The following is a 21,713-nucleotide window of genomic DNA, read 5'->3' as shown; positions in this document are numbered from 1 at the left end:
TACGACAGAGAATTTGAGAGAAGAATAGAAACAATAGCAGGATTTTAAGGTTAATTTTGAATCTAGGCAGATGGACTAACACTTAGGAAAGTTTTCTTTTCCAAAGATGAAACACCATCACCACCACACACACAGGGGAAATACGAAGTAATACAGAATAAGAAAAAAAAAGCCGGGGTGGCTGGTTAGCTCTGTTGGTTAGAGGGTGGTGCTGGTAGCACCAAGGTTTCCAGTTCGATCCCCACATGGGCCATTGTGAGCTGCGTCCTCCTTAAAAAAAAAAAAAGCCAATAGCATGAGTAAATTAATATTGTTTCACTCTTTATTAAGGGGTTAAAAGTTCCTGGGGAGCTTCTCATAGCTGCTTGGGCACAGGAGAGCCCTTCCCTCCACCTTAAAGGAGATCAGGAAAACACACAGGGAGAGAGGTTTTAAGTTTTAGACAGCAGGCCTGTCATGGAAGAGGATGTTTGGATCTGCTTCCTGGGAATGAGGATCTGTGCAGTGAAGCTTCAGAGCCTTCTCTGGTCTGGTGCTGCAATCTATGCCGTGTCCCCCCCTCCCCCACCCCCCCCCACCCCCACCCCGTAAATTCATGTGGCTAGGAATTTGAGACCTTGGAGCTCCCGAAGACCAAGAAGAAAGAGGGTCGATTTTGAAAATAGCTTCTGTGGGCAGAACGAGCTTTCCAAACTGTATGCCCTACATAGCCAGTGTACCCCAGAACTGTGGTCAGATCTCAAGAAAGCCCTTGGTTTCCCTCTGGGTCTGGGCACTCCTCCAGCTTAGTGCAATGCCGGAGTGCATGTTTGACTCTGAGTCTGAGTCACTGAAAATGTACCTAAGCGACAGATGGTGGACCTTATTACTTCCTGCGTTTTGACTGAGTTTTGAAGTCTTGAAGATCTTTATCTTCCCACCAAAGCTTCAAGGGTATGTTGAGTGCTGTGTAGGCATTTTAAAGAAACCTTAAATTTTGCTCAGAGGACTAGATGGTGGAATTCTTTTTTAAAATTTATTGTTATATTTCAATTACAGTTGGCATTAATATTTTATATTAGTTTCAGGTGTACAGCATAATGGTTAGATGTTTACATGATTTGTGAAGTGATCCCCCCCCCCCCCCCCCGTAAGTCTAGTGCTAGATGGTGGCATTCTGATTCTTTTACAAAAGGGACTTCCTTAGCTTTTCCTTTAATTTCTTCTTTTATTTAAACTATCAGTGATCTGCCAGAAACTGAAATTGCATTATGCACTTTCTATATAATATATAATGCTCATAACAACCCAATGAAGTAGGTATTATTGCTGTCGCCATTTTATAAGTAAGGAAAGGGAGACTTAACATAATTAAATCCCCAATGTCATGCAGCCAGTTAAGTGGCAAAATAGGGTTTGGATCCCAGGGCTGTCTTGACTACAGGACTCAATGCACGATACTACAGAATGGAAGGGACAATTTTCACAGCACTGGACCCCAGTGGTTGTACAAGGGCGAGCTAATCTAATTGCCAAGTTTCACTAGCTGGTTGGGTGTGATACCACTGTTTGTCACTGCAACCCTACTTTCCTCTGCTGTGGTTAATGGTATGAGAGCAGCCCCAGTTGGATATTTCAGATGATCTGGGGGTTCAGAGATACTGATGGTGCTTGTCTCGTCTCGTCACAGGTGGCTGTGTTACTGCAACGTGCCACAGTTTTGTGATAGCCTGCCTCGGTATGAAACCACGCAGGTGTTTGGGAGAACACTGCTTCGCTCTGTCTTCACCGTTATGAGACGACAACTCCTGGAACAAGCAAGACAGGAAAAAGACAAACTGCCACTTGAGAAACGAACTCTAATCCTCACCCATTTCCCAAAGTAAGGGACCACTCTTGCAGATCTTTGTTTCCTGTGGGGGTTTGAGATTGGTAAATTCATGCCAAAGCCTGCATGCATCAATAACAAAATCAGGAATGACAGGAGATACATCCCAGGGAGGAGGAAGAAAAGATGGCTCCTTCTCAGCCATCTTTTCAAGTCCTCTTGGGTACTGGACAGTCCATCTATTATTTGAATTTGTGTTGACTGCAGTTACAGCTCCCTTAGCCCTCCCCCCTCCCACCTGGGTGTCATTGAGTCTCATAGAATGGGAGTGGTGCTTTGTTTTGTGTATTCAGCTGCCAGGAAGCTAGAGGGGGATGGGGGGAATGTGCAGAGCAGTTTCCATTTACTCAGAAGTGCAAGAGAACTCAAGTAGCTGGTTTTTTCCATCCCAGATGTCCAACCCTTTCTACAACTGGTGATGGCTCCTGCCTCAGCTACAGTAGGCCTGCCCCCTCACTGTTTGTAAACTGCATCCCAAGAACAGGGCTGGACAGGAAGAGAGAGGCCTCCTTCAGAATGCCCTTTGTACCTCTACGCTTAGTTTCTTGTACGATACACATACTCTTGCGCACCTTGCTTCTTGCTTTTGCCAGAGCTCCAACATGTAAATGTTTAAATGTTTTTCAAATGAAAGCCATGTGTCAAAGGAATAGGAAGTTGTAGTGTTGCACCATTGACCTTGGAAATGCTTTTTCAGTCTGAGAACCACGTATTTAAGCTAAGAGTCTGGCTGCTGGTGAGAGAGGCTGAGTGTGCAGTTGATGACTTGTCGTGAGCTATGACAGCAAGACATGAATGAGACAGTTTATTTTGTGGGTGTCATTCTGCCTAGAGCAGCACTTGATGGGGAAGGTTAGAAGTTATAATATGAAAAGGCTTTCTATGCGTGATAGAGCCTTCCGTCCCCATGCCATTGAGAACTGCTAGTGAAGAAAAGAGAGGAGGCATTATATTCTTGGACCAAAGATGGATGAAACCCTGTTTTAGTTGAGAAACTAGGTTTTTATTATTAAGTTAGTATTACCGGATTACCTAATTTGTGTCTCAAGAAAGATCATTTTAATTTTTAAAAATATGTTAGGTCCAAAACAACAACAAAAATGGTTTCCGGATAGAAATGGACTGGAAATTCCTTTGTGATTTAACACGAATCCTAAGCGTTAGGTAGAGCCTTTCATGGGTAATTCTGATGAGCTTTCGCTGAATGTATAATCTTCGTACATAAATCCTCACATCCTGATTTTCTGTGCTTTCTTGAGGAAACCAATACCTGCGACTGAGGCATGACACAAATATTTTGGCTTTCTCCAGGGAGAAAGACTCAAAAGCGCTTTTCTACAGTTTGGATGTTGCCCCTGAAGGGTTGTGAACTCTGGGCATGCTCATGTATTTCATGGCTGCTTTCTAACTGGTCTAACTTCCTTTCCTTAGAGAGTAAAGCTATCTTCTTACTTATTTCTCTATTACATTTGTCACATAAGCAGCATTTTATGTTTTCAGATTACAGTTGTCATTCTGTCTCTAAGCCAAGGGACTTAGGATCCCCCTTACGTTTGATCGTGCTTAAAGAGAAATTTTAATTACCTTGCATATTAACAATTTTTTTCCCCCACAGCAAATGTATTTCACTTCTTGCAGATATTTGCTAATTATAGTGTGTTTTGTTCCTTCAACCCAGAGTTCTGGCATGCTTATGCTATTGAGCTAAAAAAATCAATGCTGCTTTCTTTTCTTCTCTGTTACTAATGGTAGGGTAAAACTACCACCCACTTCTCCTTTTAAATCCCTTTTCATGGTCTAGGACAACATTTGAGGCTGTTAGGGATTTATACCTACAGGTTTGGCAGCAGAATCACATACATAGAGGGTGCCAAAAAAATGTATACATGTTTTCATAAAGGAAAAACCTATTACAATTTTAGTACTCAATACATACCGATAACAAAAGATGAATACAAGTCACATCTGACTTCTGCAATTACAAGAGGTGCTCAAAGTGGTTACCATCAGTGTCCAGACAGTTTTGATTATGGCGAACTCCTGCTTGAGCAACATTGACCAAAGTGTCCACTTGTATCGCTGCACATACTGTTTTTCAGTTTCTTCACACAGTACCATGTGTCTCAAACTTATCATGAATGCGTGCAATCGTTAGGTGTGTTGGAGTACTCACGCCTCCATTATTGTACTTTCACAACATTCTCGAATTTCAAATACCACTTCAAAATGGTCCTGTGCTCCTGAAATGACAACTGTGCTTCTGCCGTTTTCTTTGACTGTCCTGCCTGTTGCATGGTGATGCTAGCATTCATTTGATTAACACCATCTTTTGAAGAAACATCATACTACGCATTGCTACTGTAATTCAATTCAACTTCAAAACGTAATACATAGATAGCATCTCTTAAAATATGTGTACATTTTTTTTGGCACCCCCGGTATTGAAGCCTGAGGTGCTCTTGGTCACTGTTGCAAAATGTGAGTTGCATCACCCAGTGAGGTCTCTGTGGTTCTCAGAGGCATTTTCGGGGCTTACGTCCTTATCTGCCTCCTCTTCATATGTTGCCCTTTCTTCCACTTGGCTTTAACTTGTGCCTTTTCCCCCATCCACCGACTTAAAAGGTTGTTGTTAAAAAGGTTTAATATCCACATTTCATTCTAAAAATGATAAATGTGCATGTCGATGAAAATTTGGTTAAAAAGCGAAACACCAGCTATAGCCCTACCACTCTGAACTATCTTTGGTGCTTTTAGAAATATCTATTCTATTTTTTCTCCATGCAGTGTGTTCTTTCATTCTACCTATAATTTTGTATCCTGTGTATATAAAACAAGTACTTTTTCATGTCCATAATGTGAGACTGTTCTTTATTATAATGAAATAACTATATATATACACATATATAACACATAATTATTTTCCTAAATTAATGGAATTCTTTGGTGAGTCTCTAGCAGAGCTTTGTGAAGAGTGTTCTGATTATATAATTATTAAAGAAGAAGAAAGAGGAAAGCAAATTTACTTCCATGGTAAAGGGCAGGTGGGGAAAGCTTGAGGGCTGTGTAAAGGAAGGGCAGGGTCTGCTTAGGAAAATGCATCAAGAACCTTCTCTCTCAGCAAGATCAGAGTATGATCTCAGTAAGGATTTTACCTCTTATGGCTGTCCATCTCTCTGTGTTTGTTAAGAAACACACTGAAGTGTTTTAAAACATACTTTAATGGTGGCTTGCTGAGCAAGAAGTGACTGATGCGTTTTCTATAAGCCATGAAATGAATTACACTGGTGAGTGCGGGTAGGTATTCACTCAAATGGTACCTTGTTCTTAAATCTTCGATGAGCAGCAAGTCAGAAGACCCTCAGGACCTTTTCCCACATGTTTTCACTTGTGAGAAATCAACCTCTCCCTCCCCTGAAGCCATGTAAAATCTTGCAGGCATTGATAAATGAGAAGAATAGTGGTACTTTTAGTAACAGTGATGATGATGATAACACAGATCTTTGAACAATTATCCAAAACCTTGGTACTAGATATGTTTCACAATTCAAAATTTTAAAAATTTCATAAAGGTAGTATAACACATGTACCTTGTACCATATCCCACAGCTGCAGGGGTGGGGGCAATTTCCCAAATCAAATCCATTTATAATTATAAGGACTATGATAGCCTTATGTATGGTAAGGTCAGATTTTTGTTGCAAAATGGGCTATGGAAAATCTTTTTTTAAGGGTTTTTGGATTTTACTGTTTTAGAGAAGGGATAGCGGACTTATAATAGCTCACCTTTATTGCATCGTTGCAGTGTAAACTTCATGAGGGTCAGGTGGTTGTTTTGTTCACCCTGTCCTGCCAGAACCTAATACAGTGCCTGGCATGTGGTAAGCGTTCAATCACTATTTATTGAATGAATGAACGGAGCACCTGCCAGGGGTCAGGCATGCACAATAGCTTATCCCTCACTACCACTCGATGCAAAAATTAATGTTGATGTTTCCATTTTATAGAAGAGGAAAGTTAAGAACTCATTTCAAGAATATGTAGATTGTAAGTGGTGAGCTTCGCAAGTGGATTGTAGAGCCCAAGATCTTAGCCATTGTTCTGTGCTTCTCCACTAGAATTAATGGGCCTTAAAAAAGAGGCTTGCAGGAAGATATTCCGGTACCAGAAGTGCAGATTTGTGTTGGTATTTTAACCATAGATCTTCAATTTTGGCGTACATAAGAACTGTCTAAGGTACTTACCAAATTTAGTTACCCAGGCCCATTCTCACAGGCTGATTCAGTAAGCCTAAGTGGAGTTTGGGTAGCTGTATTTCAAGACCAAGGTCTCCAGGTAATTTCTATGGGCCCTCAAAACTTGAGATCCATTTGGTTTACAACATGACAGAAAAGTATAACTTAATTAATCACTGGTTCAAACTTGGCCCCGAGTTTACTAGTTGAGGGACTTTGTACCAGTTAGTTAACCTCTCCATGCCTTAAGTTTTTTCATCTGTGAAGTTATGAAGATCAAGAGAGTTCAAATACATCAATCACTTAGAACAATGTCTGTCATAGAGTAAGAGCTACATGTGTATGTAATAAATAAAAATAAAACATGTAACACATTGGGTTGATGTGAGGATTCAATGAGGTCTTAGAACAGCGCAGGTACATAGCAAGCACTTGATAAAAGTTAGCAACTTTTGTTATAATAATGATAATGATGATGATAGCTACCTGGAGGGCTGAAATCTTTCTCAGACTCACGGAGTAGGACTCAGTAGAATGCATTTCCATTGATATAATGCTCTATGTTGTGTCAATCTATGCAGAGGCAGAAGAAAATAAATTTGTAGAAATGCATTTTTGTATTTGAATACACCAGGGCTGCCCAACTAAATCATCCTTTGAGTCATAATTTACTAGCATATTTCTGAGTTGTAGGTAAGATGCTGATTCAGGTTATTGCCATAGATGGTTAGGGCTTTTGTCCTTCTGGTAGTATATTAGTTTTTGATCTCACTGTTGCTTTTACTCTTGTGTCTAGGTTCCTGTCCATGTTAGAAGAAGAAGTTTATAGTCAAAACTCTCCCATCTGGGATCAGGATTTTCTCACAGCCTCTTCCAGAACCAGCCAGCTAGGAATCCAAACAGGTAAATGTCTTTTTGCATAAATAAGAGAACAACCAGGAAGTGTTCACTTTGTAGCTCACTCTGCATTTAGTTGTGCTTTTCATCAAGAAATTGAAGACTGGAGCCAGTAAGAAGTAAACACTCCAGCAAATTTTGCGTCTGCACCTCTATTAATGAGGAAAGCAGGTGCAAATCAAACAGAAAAAAACCACCACTACTGCTCCTACTATTGGGTTTGCTTAGCCTGCATGTTACAGTTTTATGGGAGGTGTAAAGTACCACGCAGCTCAGGTCTGTAGTCAAATGGTGACTCTTTTTAAAGACACGTATAGTTTCAGTCAGGGCCAGATAGGCCTAGGAATCAAGTCTCAATCTGGTTTCTGAATCCATGTCTGTTTTATGCATCAAGTTACTGTCATGGATAATGATAGATGGCGAGTGGAGGACAGCAGTCTTGAGTCTCAGGGCATGAAGAACTTCCCAGTGGGGCCAGATGCCCTGGCTGTTGCCTTGAGTCAGACAGTGATAGCACCTGGCATTTTGTGAGGACGGAAGACATGTGATTTCTGGAGTCACACCGATCCCAGAGAGATGATCTGAATTCCTGCCTTTGACACTAGGAGGATTCGGAGAAGTTTGGCAGGAGGTACCAAAGCAGTCATTTATATGTGGCCCTGGGGAAAGACGAAAATGAAGAATTTGGATGTCAGTTTTTAGTAGATGTAGCTCAATGTGTAATACGGGGACTTGTCAGTATCGCCTCCAGCAAAGGTGATTTTCTTCTTGCTTTAAAAAAAAAAAAATTACACGCAATGAAAGTTACCCTTTTTGGTATATGGGTCTGTGAATTTTGACAAACACATATAGTTGTGTAATGACCACTACCTTGAAAATAGTGGACAGTTGCATCACCCCAGAAAATTCTGTTGTACCCCTGTGTAGCCCATTTATTGCCCTACCCCCAGCCCTGGCAATCACTGATTCTTTTTTCCTATAGTTTTTTGCCTTTTCTAGAATTTCATATGAATGGAATCATATAGTGCATAGCTTTTTGAGTCTAGCTTCTTTGACTCAGCATAATGCATTTGAGAAGGTGATTAAATTTTTTTTTTCTTTCATCTAGAGCCCACGTTTGGATGTAAATATAACTAAAGTCTTACAAAGCAAGGTACTTAGGGAATGAGGTATTTTGGTTTGGGTCAAACCCTTTTTTTTGGATTCTTGTTACCAAAAACATGTCAAAAAAATCTTTGCGTGTTTTTTTATTTTTTTACCCTTAGGTCATAGAATATAATTTCTTGTTTGTCTGGTCCCAAACCTGCAGAGCTTTGGGGCCCATCTATGCATGTAACATGCTCCATGCTCCCTCCAGCCTCGCGTTTACTCGAGTTCTCTGTGGTGACGGGGCTTATCCCCCATATGGTTCTCTGTCCCAGTGCTGTTCACGTTACCTTTGTGTTGATCTCAGCTAGCATTGTTCCCACAAACTCTTTCCTGATTCTTCCTGTGCTTTCTAGCAAGTACTGGAACTCCTTTCTTCCAGACTTTCACAGACCTTTACTATATTCTGTTCTTGGTTCTCAAACTTGGTTGCTCAATAGCATCACCCACAGTGACTTAAAATAATACTGATGTCAATCCCTTCCCAAGTGAGGGTGATGTAATTTGCCTAGGGTATGGCCTGGACGGTGAGACTTTTAAAAGTTGCCCAGGTGATTCTGAGATGCAGCAATGTTTGAGAGCTGCTGTGTCACAGAACACCTCATGCTATCCTAGCCCCATTTTTTCCTGTACATTGTCTCTTTCCTATGAGTGTGACTTCTGTATGGTCAGAGACCCAATTTTGCCATAATAATAATGAATAGTACCATTCTGTGCTTACCCATGAGGTTTGCTTCATATCTTTAAGCTTCAGCACAAATCCTGGGAAATTGCTATTATTATCCCCTTAAAATAGATGAGAAATAGAAGCTCACAGAGGGGCAACAAGTTGCCCAAGATCAGATCTCATTAAATGATGGAACTGTGTTTTATACCCAGGTCTGTGTAATTCCTAACTACGATGCCACATGATAAGCCAGAGCTCTAACTACTGCGTTGTGGGGCTCTGCTGTGCAGGCAAATGCTTATAGAAAGAATGAGTGAAGAACACAGTTTCCTCCTTCAGGCAGGGGGACACCAAAGCTATTCAGCAGGGTCAACTTAGTTCTTTTCTGGAGAGGATTTCTTTCTGTGTGAAAACTCCCGATCTCCTCCTCCTCAAAATGCTTCCCAGTCTGTTCCACTTTCAGCTCATTACCTGTGTCATCGCACAGGATGGAGAAGATGGAGGTTGTCTCTGACCCTCTGGGAATTTCATGTTTATTTCTGTGGGTAAGGTTGTGACCCAGTTAAGCTGGATTGTACTCTTCAGTATTACCTGAAGCCGTCAGAAGCAGGCTGTCTTCTCCTGTTCTGTAATTGCAGTGTGTTCTCTGGGGAGAAAGAAGAGGGTAATCATCGACTTAATTGGCACGTCTGCACGTCCATGCAACTGTGCTAAATGACATTCATAATGATGGCTCTGAAGTTATGCAAGATGCTCTTTGTGTAGAATCACTCCCTGTACTTTGAAATTCTGGAGGCCTGTCTGCTGGAAGGAAAACCACGTAGCCTGGCACTTCGGCACATTCTGATTCTTCACATACCGATTGCCATTCAGTTAGGAGTGCTGTAGGTTAGCGTGTCTCTGTTGCTTGGTTTTCTCATTCTGTCACTTTCTTGGCTGCTGGGAATGTCCTCTGTGACTGAACTGTGGCTGTACTGAAACATGGATGAACATTGTCTCTGGGCATCTGTCTGCACGGCCATACTATGTCATATATGTGACCAATGTCACTGAGAAAGTCTGTATCCCTCATTAACTCATCAGCTACAGATCAGCAGCACATTAGCAAAGCAACGTCCTATTCCTTACAATGGCTTAAGACAAAATGTTTTTGCTTGGAAAGACTCTCGAACTTACAAAAGAGTTGTAAGAATAGGACAAAGAAATCCTGTGTATTACATATCCTTTCCCCAGATTCACCAAGTGTTAACATTATGCAATACTTGCTTTATTATCCCTTCCCTCTCTCCCTTCCTCTCTCCCTTCTTCCCTCCTTCCTTCCCTCCATATCTCCCTGCCTTCTTCCCTCCCTCTATATCGATTGATCGATCTATTTTTTTCCTAAACTATTTGGAAGTTGCAAACATCATGACCAACTACTGTGGATATCTCCCAAGAACAAGGACATTCTCTTACTTAACCGTATAGTTATCAAAGTAAGAAATTTTAACAGTGATGCGATATTATTATTTAATTCATAGGCTATTGTCCGTTTTTGCCTCTTACCTCTGTTGTGTGGTTTATAGTAATTTTTGCATCACGTCAGGAGGCACATAATGTTGGTCTCTCCCATTATTGTTGGTGTTAAGTTTGATCACTTGGTTAAGGTCCTGTTCAGAAGGTTTCTCCACTGCAACGTTACCATTTTTCCTTTTGTAAATCAAAAAGTACTTTTGTGGGGAGATACTCTGAGGCTGTCCTGCCTTCATTAAAATTATACTCACAAGGTTTAGGCTGGACAGATGAGTCTTCCCTGAATCAATTATTATATGTTGGCTTCCGAAAATTTTTTTCTAACATCCATCATTCCTTCTTTATTAAGTTGTTGGCATTTTCCTTTAAGGAAGAGCTTTACCTTCTCTCCATTGATTGATTGATTGATTTTTATCAATCTGGCCTCAGATATTCCATTCAGTGGGTTAAATCCATTACTATCTTTATTATAATGCTCACATTGACCCCATTTCTTTTATTTTAAAGTTGACTTTTTTGTGGTGTTGAGCAGCAATGGGATGGTCTCATGTGCACTTGGTTCCTTATTGCATAAGAAAGGACTCATCTAATACTTTCTTTTCCCTTTATTGGGGCAGTCATCAATCCACCTCCTGTGGCTGGGACAATTTCATACAATTCAACCTCGTCTTCCCTTGAGCAGCCGAATGGAGGAAGCACCAGTCCTTCCTGCAAAGGCTCTTCTGGGCTTGAGGCAAACCCAGGTAAGCTCTTAGGGGGCATAATAGAGAGCTGTGAATTGCCCTAGAAGCTCTATTATAATCTGAGGAGTGCCAGAGGTAGACTTAGACCAATTACAGACTGTGCATGTCCAGAATTTCAATGGCTGGAAATCACTTTGAGCAATATTGGTTAGTTACAACTGTGTAACAAACCAACCCAAAATGCAGAGTCTTGAAACCATAATCATTTATTATCATTGCTCACTCACTCTGTGTGTTGCCTGGTCGGTGGCTGATCTTAGCTGCCTCGTTCAGTCTTGGCTGGGCTTGCTCATGAGTTCTTCCTGGTGGGGCTCTGTTCTGGATGTGGCAAGAACACTTAAGATGAAGTATCTCTGTTCCACATATTTCTCATCCTCCTCCTGGGATCACTGGGCCTCTTTTCCTTTTCTTGGAACAGAATATGTCTTTATGATGATAGCAGAAGCACCAGAAAACAAGCAGAAATACAGTTTCTTGAAGCCTAGGCTGAGAACTGATATGGCATCATTCCTGCCTCTTTTTGTCATCTAAAGCAAATCATGTAGTCAGACTCAGAGTCAAGGGGTGAAGAAATGTACTCCTTTTGTGGGAAGAACTGCAGAGTCACGTGGCAAAGAGTGTGGATCCTAGGAGGGTAAAGAATTTGGTCATGAGTGTAATCTGCCACATGGGCAAAAACATCTCAATTCTGAAGGCGTTTTACAGTTACAGAATGTTTTGAAGAATGCATTTCTGTCCATAGGCTTGACATCAGACAAATCTTAGGTATGACGAAGTTTGACATTAAAGAAGCGTTTGACACAAAAGAGAGGGAGAAGAGGATTTTTATATGAAGCAGCAAATATTCAGCACAGATGTAGCCTCAGATGCTTTTTTCTTCTAAGATTTTATGTGAGCCAAGCTGATGACCGGCTGGGAAGCAGGATCTCGGATGCTCCCTCAGATGCTTTCTTATTATAACACTATTAGCAGTCTGTCAAGTTTGGGGCTTATTAGGTATAAACCTCAGCTACAGAATAAATAGTTCACAGAATTACTCTTGGGGAATCATGGAATTTGAAGGTTTGTTGAGCAAATGACTGCAAACATTTTCACTCCTTCAACAAATAAAAGTGTTAGTTATTAAAGCAAGAACTCAACAAAGTCCATTTGGTAAGTAACATGTAATACTTCTGGAAGATCTCATATGGACAAGCTACTTTACATTGCTCCTCCTTTTTAATTAAAGAGAATGAGATTGCTATATGGAAACGTTATTAGTGGGATTCACACCTGAAGAATCTATTAGATTGGAAATTCTAAAATTTTAAAAACTTAATTGTAAAAATAAATACGTTTTATGACTAAAAAAAAAAAAAAAAAGGAAAAATCAAACCAAACTAGAAAAAACAAAAAGCCACCATATAATCTAATGAGGAAAGTGGAAGAATGTTCTCCTTCTCTTCGCCTGGCCTTTCCCAGCATGTGACATGTAGAGAACGGCAATGCTCACTTTGTGAGGCATCATCTTAAGGCACAAAAGCATTGTGAGAGATAAACGGAGTCGTTTTATAATGAAAAAATTAGATTTACCAGCAAAATAAAACAGCTCACTAGTGTATTTCAAATATTTTTGGACATATACGCATAACATACATACACACACAGATACATACGTATATACGGATGTGAAACAGAGGATTAGCAGAACTACATGGAGCAATAAATAAACCAACGGTTGGAAACTTGGAGAAGCATCTCAGTAATTTGTAGTCTAAGCAGATGAAACTATCAGTACAATATAAAAGCCCTGAAAGCATGATGAACAAGCCTAATCTAATGGATGTATAGCGATCATTACTTCTAAAATTTGGAAAATACGCATTCTTTCTAAGAAGGCACTACACATTTATAAATAATTGGTCACGTTTTAGGCCATAAAACAAGTTTCAAACAATGTTGACAGCTTGGTGTTTCATGGACTCTTTTCTATAAACACCAAGGGACTAAATTAGAGATTAATAACCAGTGATAGCTAGAATCACTGCTTGCATTTGTATATGAAGAAATTAATGCCTTAATGACTTACATATCAAGTTCAAAAATTATTACAGAGCATAGAAAAGACTCAGTGAATTTATGGTTGGCAGTTGTTGTGATGTCCTCCCACCTTCAACTGCCGCTGCTTCCCTGGGTAAACGGAGAGTTCACTTTCGTATCCATTAGTGTTATTAGAATATTGGTTGGATCAGTTGACATGTGTTATCTCCTTTGTGTTTATAAAATGGTCCATTGCTTGCCCTTTTATTTTGATTATTGCAGGAGAAAAGAGGAAAATGAATGACACTCATGTATTGGAAGAGGCCAAGAAACCCCGAGTTATGGGGGATATTCCAATGGAATTAATCGATGAGGTGATGTCTACCATCACGGACCCTGCGGCAATGCTGGGACCAGAGGTCAGCAGGGTGAACCTGGGCAGCCGGCTGTAGACTTCTTCTTCTCCTCCCCTGGTCACTCCAGTTGTCAGAAATGGGGATGGTGTCACGGAGAGTGAGCATGTCTGCTACCCTGGTTTGCATTTCACCTGGTGAGGAGGGCAGGAAAAGCTGGTGGGGAGGTGATTCCACTTGATGAATATCACATCACAGGGAAGCATGCTTATAATCTCACAAAGGTGAAGGCATCCTCCTCCTTCAACTTTTTATCTTAGAAAATTTAAACCCTGACAAATGTTGCAGAAATTCCACAATAAAGATCCATTGACTCTTTATTTAGATTCACCATTTGTTAACATTATGCTGTATTCACTTTCCTTCTGTCCCTTTGTCTCTCTCCTTCTCTCTTTTGTGAACCATTTGGAACCATTTCAGAATTAAATGCAAATGTGGTAACATTTCACCCCTAACTATCTTTGCTTGTATTGCTTAAGACTAAGACTGTTCTTTTATATTACCACAATGTAGCGACCACTATCAGAAAATTTAGCTAGGTTACAATATTGTCTAACATATGAGTAGGCAAGCTATAGCAAAATCTGGCCCACTGGGTGTTTTTGTAAATAAAGTTTTATTGAAACATCTTGTCTATGGCTGCCTTGCCCTACAAGAGCAGATTTGAGTAATTGAGACAGGTTGTATGGCCCACAAAGGCTAAAACATTTGTTATCTGGCCTTTAACAGAAAAGTTTGCCATGGCCTAATATATAGCCCATATCCAAATCTCCATATATCCAAATTATGTCCTTGATAACATTTGTTGCTGTCTTTGGAAGGGACCGGTCAGGGATCATGCATTGCATTTAGTTCTTATCCCTTCATTTCTTTAGTCTCCATTAATCTGATACAGTTTCCCAGCCCTTTTATGGTTTTTTATGGCAGTGCCATTGTTGAAGAGTCCTGGTCACTAGTTTTTCATTATGTCTCTCTGGACATTGGACTTGTCTGTTTCCTCATGATTAGATTAGATTCAAGTAAAGCATTTTTGGGAGAAGTACTGCTGTTATCTCATGCATTGCATCCAGGGGCAGGGCAGTTTCAGGCATTTTTGGCAGTTTCTAGGAAATCAGGAAATAGCTTGGAGATTATTTTGCAAAACATTTTTTTTAATGTTTTGAGTGTTGCTCTGATAGATGAAAGTATCAATTTTTGATTTGTCATGTTTCCTTGGATGTTTATGATATTGAGGATAATTCAGAGAACTGGAATGTTGTAAGAGAGAGATCTCATTATAAAATTGTCCTTTCCATTTCCTTCTGGATACTGAGTCCTAGGGACTAAGGCTAGTACCTTTTGTATACTTGTCTGTCAGAGATTTAGTTCCTTCACAGATTAGCTTAACTCAGTTTTTTTTTTAGCTCTAAAATGTAGATGTAATCACACACATCAAAATGTGTTGGGTGGATTTAGTAGTGTCTGCAGCTGGCTTGTACTGGTGCGCACAAGGTAGTTGTTCCATTTTCAGGAATTTTGTGAGCCGGTTGTTAAATATGTTGGTAGCTTGAAATTGACCACAGTGGTACTTGGTGACCTGGGCAGCCATCTGTGAACCCATGATATGAGCAAGTGCTACCAGTCAGGGCTTTCTTCCCTGGCGACCTGCTTGTTGAACATGTCCCTGCACACTGGTGGATTAAATAGGAAGGGCAGCAGAAAGTGCTGGTACAACACTGTGGTGCCATGGAGGAGAGGGGGTCAACAGACAATCTTGTGGAAAGAAAACTGTCTTCCAAAAATGAGTGCGAAGAGAATATAAGTGTGACTACCACTGTTGGTCCTGTGGTGAGAATTTGGGGTCTGTCATCCCGAAGGTCCTATAAAGCTCATCCAGATGGGTTTCCTCTAAACCAGGGGTTGGCAAACTATAGCCCACAAGCCAAATCAGTGTACCCTTCCCTCTTTAAATAAAGTTTTAGTGGAACACTACTACACCCATTCATTTATGTATTGTCTGTGGCTGCTTTGACAGTACAACACTTAACTAGTTGCCACAGAGACCTTATGACTTGCAAAGTCTAAATTACTTACTATCTGGCCCTTTACAGAAAAGTTAGGTGACTCTTAATCTACACCAAATATCCATGTACATGTATAACACTCTGATCTCTCAAAATGCTTTACCTACCATTTCTACGTTTTCATAACTTACGTGTGTTGTTTGGGACCCTGAAAATCCACAAGTGTAATACCTTATTAGAAAAAAGAACAGCAGTGTTGATACGTCCTATCTGCACTGCCTTAAGATAAGAGCTCTGTAATTTTTTTCCGTCTTCTGCATCCCAGACCAATTTTCTGTCAGCACATTCGGCCAGGGATGAGGCAGCCAGGATGGAAGAGCGCAGGGGCGTGATTGAATTTCACGTGGTCGGCAATTCCCTGAACCAGAAACCCAATAAGAAGATCCTGATGTGGCTGGTCGGGCTCCAGAACGTGTTCTCCCATCAGCTGCCCCGAATGCCAAAAGAGTACATCACACGGCTTGTCTTTGACCCGTAAGTGGTGCATTGCTCTTCCTTTTTTATTTCCTTTTAAAATGAAAGAGGAACTACTCAGAACATGAAAGTCAGCTGTTGCCACCCACCAAACCTGCAGCTTCTTGTCACACGGTGAATACAGAGCTACATTAATATAATTGCCATGTCTAAAAGCATTAAGATGAATTTTTCAACAATTCGTAGATTTTTTTTTGTTAATAATAATGAAGCTTTTTTCTTAATAATAACAAAGTATTTTAAGTTGCTGATGACCATGCTGTGCTTCATTCATTATAGCAATGTAAGAATATAAAAGAAGATTGTCCCACTTTTTTCATAGTCAAAGAAAGCATTCTTGGTTTTGGTGTCTTAACTAGGTGCCACTGTTGCCCAGGTCTATGAGCCCTGGGAATATTTTGGGATATCGGACAGGTAAACTTTGAAAACCTATTGCTTAAAAACAAACAACCCCTGCCCCCCAAAATACTGAACATCTCTAATTTGTGTATTTTAAACGTAGCTCAAAAGCCTATGTGGACTGTGATCCATGCTCATGCCGTGAAATGTCAGAGTGACATTTTAGACAGGAGGTCTGACAGGATTCTATAATGCAGGTTTTGGCAAATTGTGCATGTGCATTTTCTGTTCTTTTCCATCATGTTTCTGTAATATTTCTGAGTAAGACTAATCTTCAGAAACATATGCTATGTTTGTCCATGACTTTGTGTGCTGTCCACGATTCCCCCTATCACGGGTCCTTTGGCATTGGGTGAACCCCTGTTCCAGTACTCTGGACCGTGCACTCTGTTCTTGATTTGTAAACCTCAGACACTCCTTAGGTGGCTAGCATCTTGTTCTGGTGGAAACTCTGATAAAAAGTTGTGCAGGCAAGCTTGCTCTAAATAGTTCACATTAAATTAAAGGATGGTCTAGTGAGATTGTGGCTAAGTAAAGGAGGTTTCCATAGAAATTCAAGAAAAACATCACCTTCCTTCCTGGTTGGTTAGTAATGAACACCCCAAAAAGTGTATAACCAAGGTAGATAAAACTTTGATATAATCTTATTCTTTCAGGAAACACAAAACCCTTGCTTTAATTAAAGATGGCCGTGTTATTGGTGGTATCTGTTTCCGTATGTTCCCATCCCAAGGATTCACCGAGATTGTTTTCTGTGCTGTAACCTCCAATGAGCAAGTCAAGGTAAGGGTAACTCAAGGTCTTAGAAGAAAGCAGAATGTGGTGCTTCTCACTAAAGCTGCAGAACTTGAGAAGGTGTCTCTGTGTCATGTCAAAGGTTCCAAGAAGGTTCAAAGTGGCGTTTAGAACTTTCTGAGAAGAATCCTTTCACTCTCAGTGTACGCATATGTGTGCGAAGAGAGTAAATGGTTCCCCACACCAATAGGTCAGGTTTACCAAGGCTTTGCTGATTCGTGGGGCAAGGTACAGGGACATTGCACAGCCCCAAATGCAATTCGAGTATAGTCTATGGCAAGTGAAGAAGGGGTGTTTGAAACTAAATTGCAGTGTTCATTGTTAGTTTACACATGCACACAGATACACACACACACATCTCCTGACACTGAAGCACCAGAAAGGATGGGGAGTGATGTGAATTAGAAATGATTCAGCTGGCTTTCACTTCAGAAAGATTTTTTATGACCTTGTCCCTAAAGTGGGGCAGGGACGAAAGAAACTCTGTAATGGAAGTTATGAAAAATTTGAAATTTATGACTCATTTTCCAAAGTATCCATGCAAGGTTTGGAATGTAGTGTGTTTTAGAGGTCGGTTTGTGTGGCCAGTTTACCTTCCCAGTTATTCTTGGCATTGGTCCCTTCCTCCCCAGGAACTGTGGCTGTTTCATTGATATCACAGTTGGTATCGCAGCCTGACTGGAATAAACTAGACTCTCACTTGCAGAAAGAACTCTGATCTAGATTGTGTTGTGTTCTACTCTACTGCCCTTAGGAAAATGGAAGCAAGAAGTATATCTTTAGAGTATTATTTATTTGGTATTTGGGGAGCCCTAAAGAGGATCGTGCAAAAATACAGTTAGTGGTGGAAAGATAAGCAGCTCAGGATTCCATGGCTGCTGAGAAAAATCGTGGGTACCTGTCTCAATTTGGACCACCCATATTTCAGGGGCTCACTGGGCACATGTGGCCAGTGGCTCCTGTGTTGCACAGTGCAGGTGTAGGGACGTTGTTGCCTCCTGCAGCTACAAAGAAGCAATGCCATTTACAAAGATGGAAAATAAGTCACTGGAAGGAATCATTCATTCTCTGTTGGAGGGCCCCAGCTAGTGGTGTGCGTACTTTTGCTTTCATTTCCAACTTTGGTCACGGTGCCAGTTATAGCCAGTGAAATTGTTTATTCTCATGAAGCACAAATGTGGCCTTTTGGCTTTGATTCATAATCCTAAGCATCAAAGGGCAAACAAAATTCATCAGTCTTACATCCGTCATTCTGGCGGGGGGCAAAGTGGGGGCCCAGATTTGCTTGAAACTGACCTCTGGCTCCTTTTTAAGGAATTCTGACAGGGTGTCTTTAGATGGTGCTGTTGTTGTATTTATCACTTTTTAATTTCCCACTAGCCAAAGTGAGAAACAATTCCAAATGTCCAGACTTGAGGAACTTATTTAAAAAGAAAATTTTGTTTGGCTTTTCATCGGGAGAAAAGCTGGAAAATGTGTCCTTGGTTTATAATTTCAGAAAAAGATTGCATAATTTGTTTTCAAAGAAAGTCACCAAGCACCTTGTCTGGAAAGGTTGATTAAGGTTGACTTGGACACTTGCAGGGATACCAGAGGAAACTAAAGGGATTTAATATGAATTGGGTGCTTTGTTTATTACTTTCCAGAAGGGCACATTTTTTTTCTTCTTTCCCCCCAAACCATGTAATTTTCTAAAGACTTGAAGGAAGGTGGCCAAACATCACAAACTCAGTAGGAAGAACTAGGAAAAAAATCATTTTTTGTAAGTGACTGAAAACGGTAGTTTTAGAAAATGAAGAGTATTCTTTCAAAACTGAATAGAGTGGATGAGTTTGGTGGAAGCCAGTACTGCTAGTACCTATTTATGAAAACAGCAAGTTCATAAGTGGAGGTTTAAAATTTTTATTTAACATATTAAAACTCTTGGCTAAATAATACTTTAAAATCTGTATCTACTCATTTTGGAGTATCACACAACAAAATTGCTGTGAATGCTTTAAGTAAGATTTGTATGTGAATTTGTCTTGCTCAAAGTACACACAAGATAACATTTGAGAATTTACTTGAATTTCTTCAACTGGTTTTAGAATATCTTGTCAACTAAGAATTATTTGGATTTGATACTATATTGCAACTTTAAAGTTATATACCTAATACTTGTTTACCATAATAAACATTTAAACATTGAAGTTACCAGATGGATTTGGAAAAGAATCCTTTTGGTGGCTGTTAAAAATAAAGGCATATAAACAAGGGAAATAGTTCTGGGGTGAAAATCTAAACATTTGCTTATAATAGCTTAATGTTGTTAATGCCTCTTTAACCAAAGAAACATTTAAGCTACCACTGTTGCCAATCACAATACTTAACAGAGAGGATTCAAGTTAAAAGACGCAGCCCTTACTCTCAAGCAACTTGGAATATGGAAAATTTCATTGGAGAGGTGACAAATTAATGGCCACCGATAAAAAATATGTAGATTTTGAGAAGCTATTTATAAATGAACCATTATTATTGTTCTTGAGTAAATCATTGGATTGTGGATAAACTGGAGAAAACATATTTCTATTAATTCTTAACAAGATGGTGTATGTAAAAGCCTAGCTGTCTTCTATCATCCACATCTACGTTAAAGTGAGTTTCAATAGAAGACCCAATTTTTACTAATTTCTAGAAATTACGGCTTCTATAGCCAACCTTTCTCTTTTCTTCAGTTTTTATTTTTTTATTTTTTATAAAAATAATTTTAAATTACATAGGTCACACACACATACATTTTCAGATAAAACAAAAATCCCACTGCCTCTTCCCCCTGCCGTTCCACTATTGTCAGCTTGGTGTGCATCCTTCCAGTTGCTTCTCTACTGATTTACATACATGGAAATGTACCTGTATGTAAGAGGTGACTATGTGTTTTATTGTTGTTATTTACAGAAATAGAATTCATACTGTGTGTACTTAAAAATGTACTTTCCATTATGTCTTAGGGATCTTTTCAATGTTAGTGCATATATGTAGTTATTTACATTTATATTTAGATCAACTAAAATTTAATAAAATTTAAAATTCAGTTTCTTAGTCACTCTAGTACTCAATTGTCACACGTGACGAATGGCTACCATATTGGATAGCATAGGGAAGGAACATTTTCATCACTGTAGGAATTTCTATTAAACAGTACTAATATAGAGCTATATTATTTTTTTTGTATATAGTATTTTGTAATGTAGATGCACCATAATTTATGTAATCATTTCCCTGTTGACATTTATGTTTTTTTCTATCACAAACTGCTCTGTTTGGAAATGTTTTTGTAAAAATTGAGAAGTAGATTTGCTGCATGAATAAATATGGCCACTCTAAATTAAAGAAAAAATTTCCAGATTGCCCTTTTAAATGGACTTACCAATTTACATTTTCACCAGTGATATTGGAGAGTACCATCCATGTTGCCCCATCCTTACTGATATTGGCTGGGTACCATCAACCTTAAAGATATTTGCATACTGTTGAGTGAAATGTTGCATCTTCTGATGGAGTGCTCTGATTACTAATGTGGCCTCACATCATTTTTATATTTATTGGTAATGTTTATTGCTTGTTCCTTTCCTTTGACAATTATTCTTTTAGGCTCTCTCTCTTTTTCTTGTATCGATCCTATAGAAGATATTTATATATTATTGATATTAAATCTTTATAATATATTTTGCAATTATACCCCCCATTTGTCATTTGCCTTTTGTTTATGGTATCTTAAATTGCTTGTAATAGCTTTAAGCAATTTTAACATTTGAAGTAGTCTACTTAGTAATCAGTGCTTTCCTTTATGCTTTTGCATTTTGTATTTTCTTCAAGAAGGCCTTTTCTACTCCTAGGATATAAACCCACTTTTCCATATCTTTCTTTTCTTTTTTTTTTTTAAGATTTTATTGGGGAAGGGGAACAAGACTTTATTGGGGGAACAGTGTGTACTTCCAGAACTTTTTTTTTTTTTTTCCCAAGTCAAGTTGTTGTCCTTTCAATCTTAGTTGTGGAGGATGCCATTCAGCTTCAAGTTGTTGTCCTTTCAGTCTTAGTTGTGGAGGGCGCAGCTCAGCTCCAGGTCCAGTTGCCGTTGCTAGTTGCAGGGGGCACAGCCCACCATCCCTTGCAGGAGTCAAACGGCAACCTTGTGGTTGAGAAGACATGCTCCAACCAACTGAGCCATCCTGGAGGCAGCTCAGCTCAAGGTGCTGTGTTCAATTTTAGTTGCAGGGGGCGGAGCCCACCATCCCTTCCGGGACTCGAGGAGTTGAACTGGCAACCTTGTGGTTGAGAGCCCACCGGCCCATGTGGGAATCGAACCGGCAGCCTTTGGAGTTAGGAGCATGGAGCTCTAACCACCTGAGCCACTAGGCCGGCCCCTCTATATCTTTTTATAATTCTTTTGTATAGGTTTATTTTTCCTTACATTTAGATTTCCAATCCATCTACTTACCTTATTTTC

At 39.8% G+C, this 21,713-nt stretch overlaps 1 protein-coding gene across 2 annotated transcripts in view; it reads left to right on the top strand.

Annotated features, from left to right (window-relative positions):
* KAT2B (lysine acetyltransferase 2B) overlaps window positions 1-21,713 on the top strand; it is a 91,359-nt gene that overhangs the window by 53,485 nt on the left and 16,161 nt on the right. For both annotated transcript variants that reach the window (XM_074312789.2, XM_074312790.2), the window contains exons 6-11: window positions 1,670-1,861; window positions 6,896-7,002; window positions 10,939-11,064; window positions 13,366-13,502; window positions 15,825-16,033; window positions 17,089-17,215. In XM_074312789.2, coding sequence (XP_074168890.2) covers window positions 1,670-1,861; window positions 6,896-7,002; window positions 10,939-11,064; window positions 13,366-13,502; window positions 15,825-16,033; window positions 17,089-17,215 — 898 coding nt within the window. The remainder of the gene's footprint in view (window positions 1-1,669; window positions 1,862-6,895; window positions 7,003-10,938; window positions 11,065-13,365; window positions 13,503-15,824; window positions 16,034-17,088; window positions 17,216-21,713) is intronic.

The sequence above is a fragment of the Rhinolophus sinicus genome, chromosome 5 (assembly GCF_057876585.1).
Source record: "Rhinolophus sinicus isolate RSI-liver-muscle chromosome 5, RSI-T2T, whole genome shotgun sequence".
Taxonomy (NCBI): domain Eukaryota; kingdom Metazoa; phylum Chordata; class Mammalia; order Chiroptera; family Rhinolophidae; genus Rhinolophus; species Rhinolophus sinicus.
Note: the sequence above shows the minus strand (reverse complement) of the source record. Positions and strands in the feature narration are given on the sequence as shown.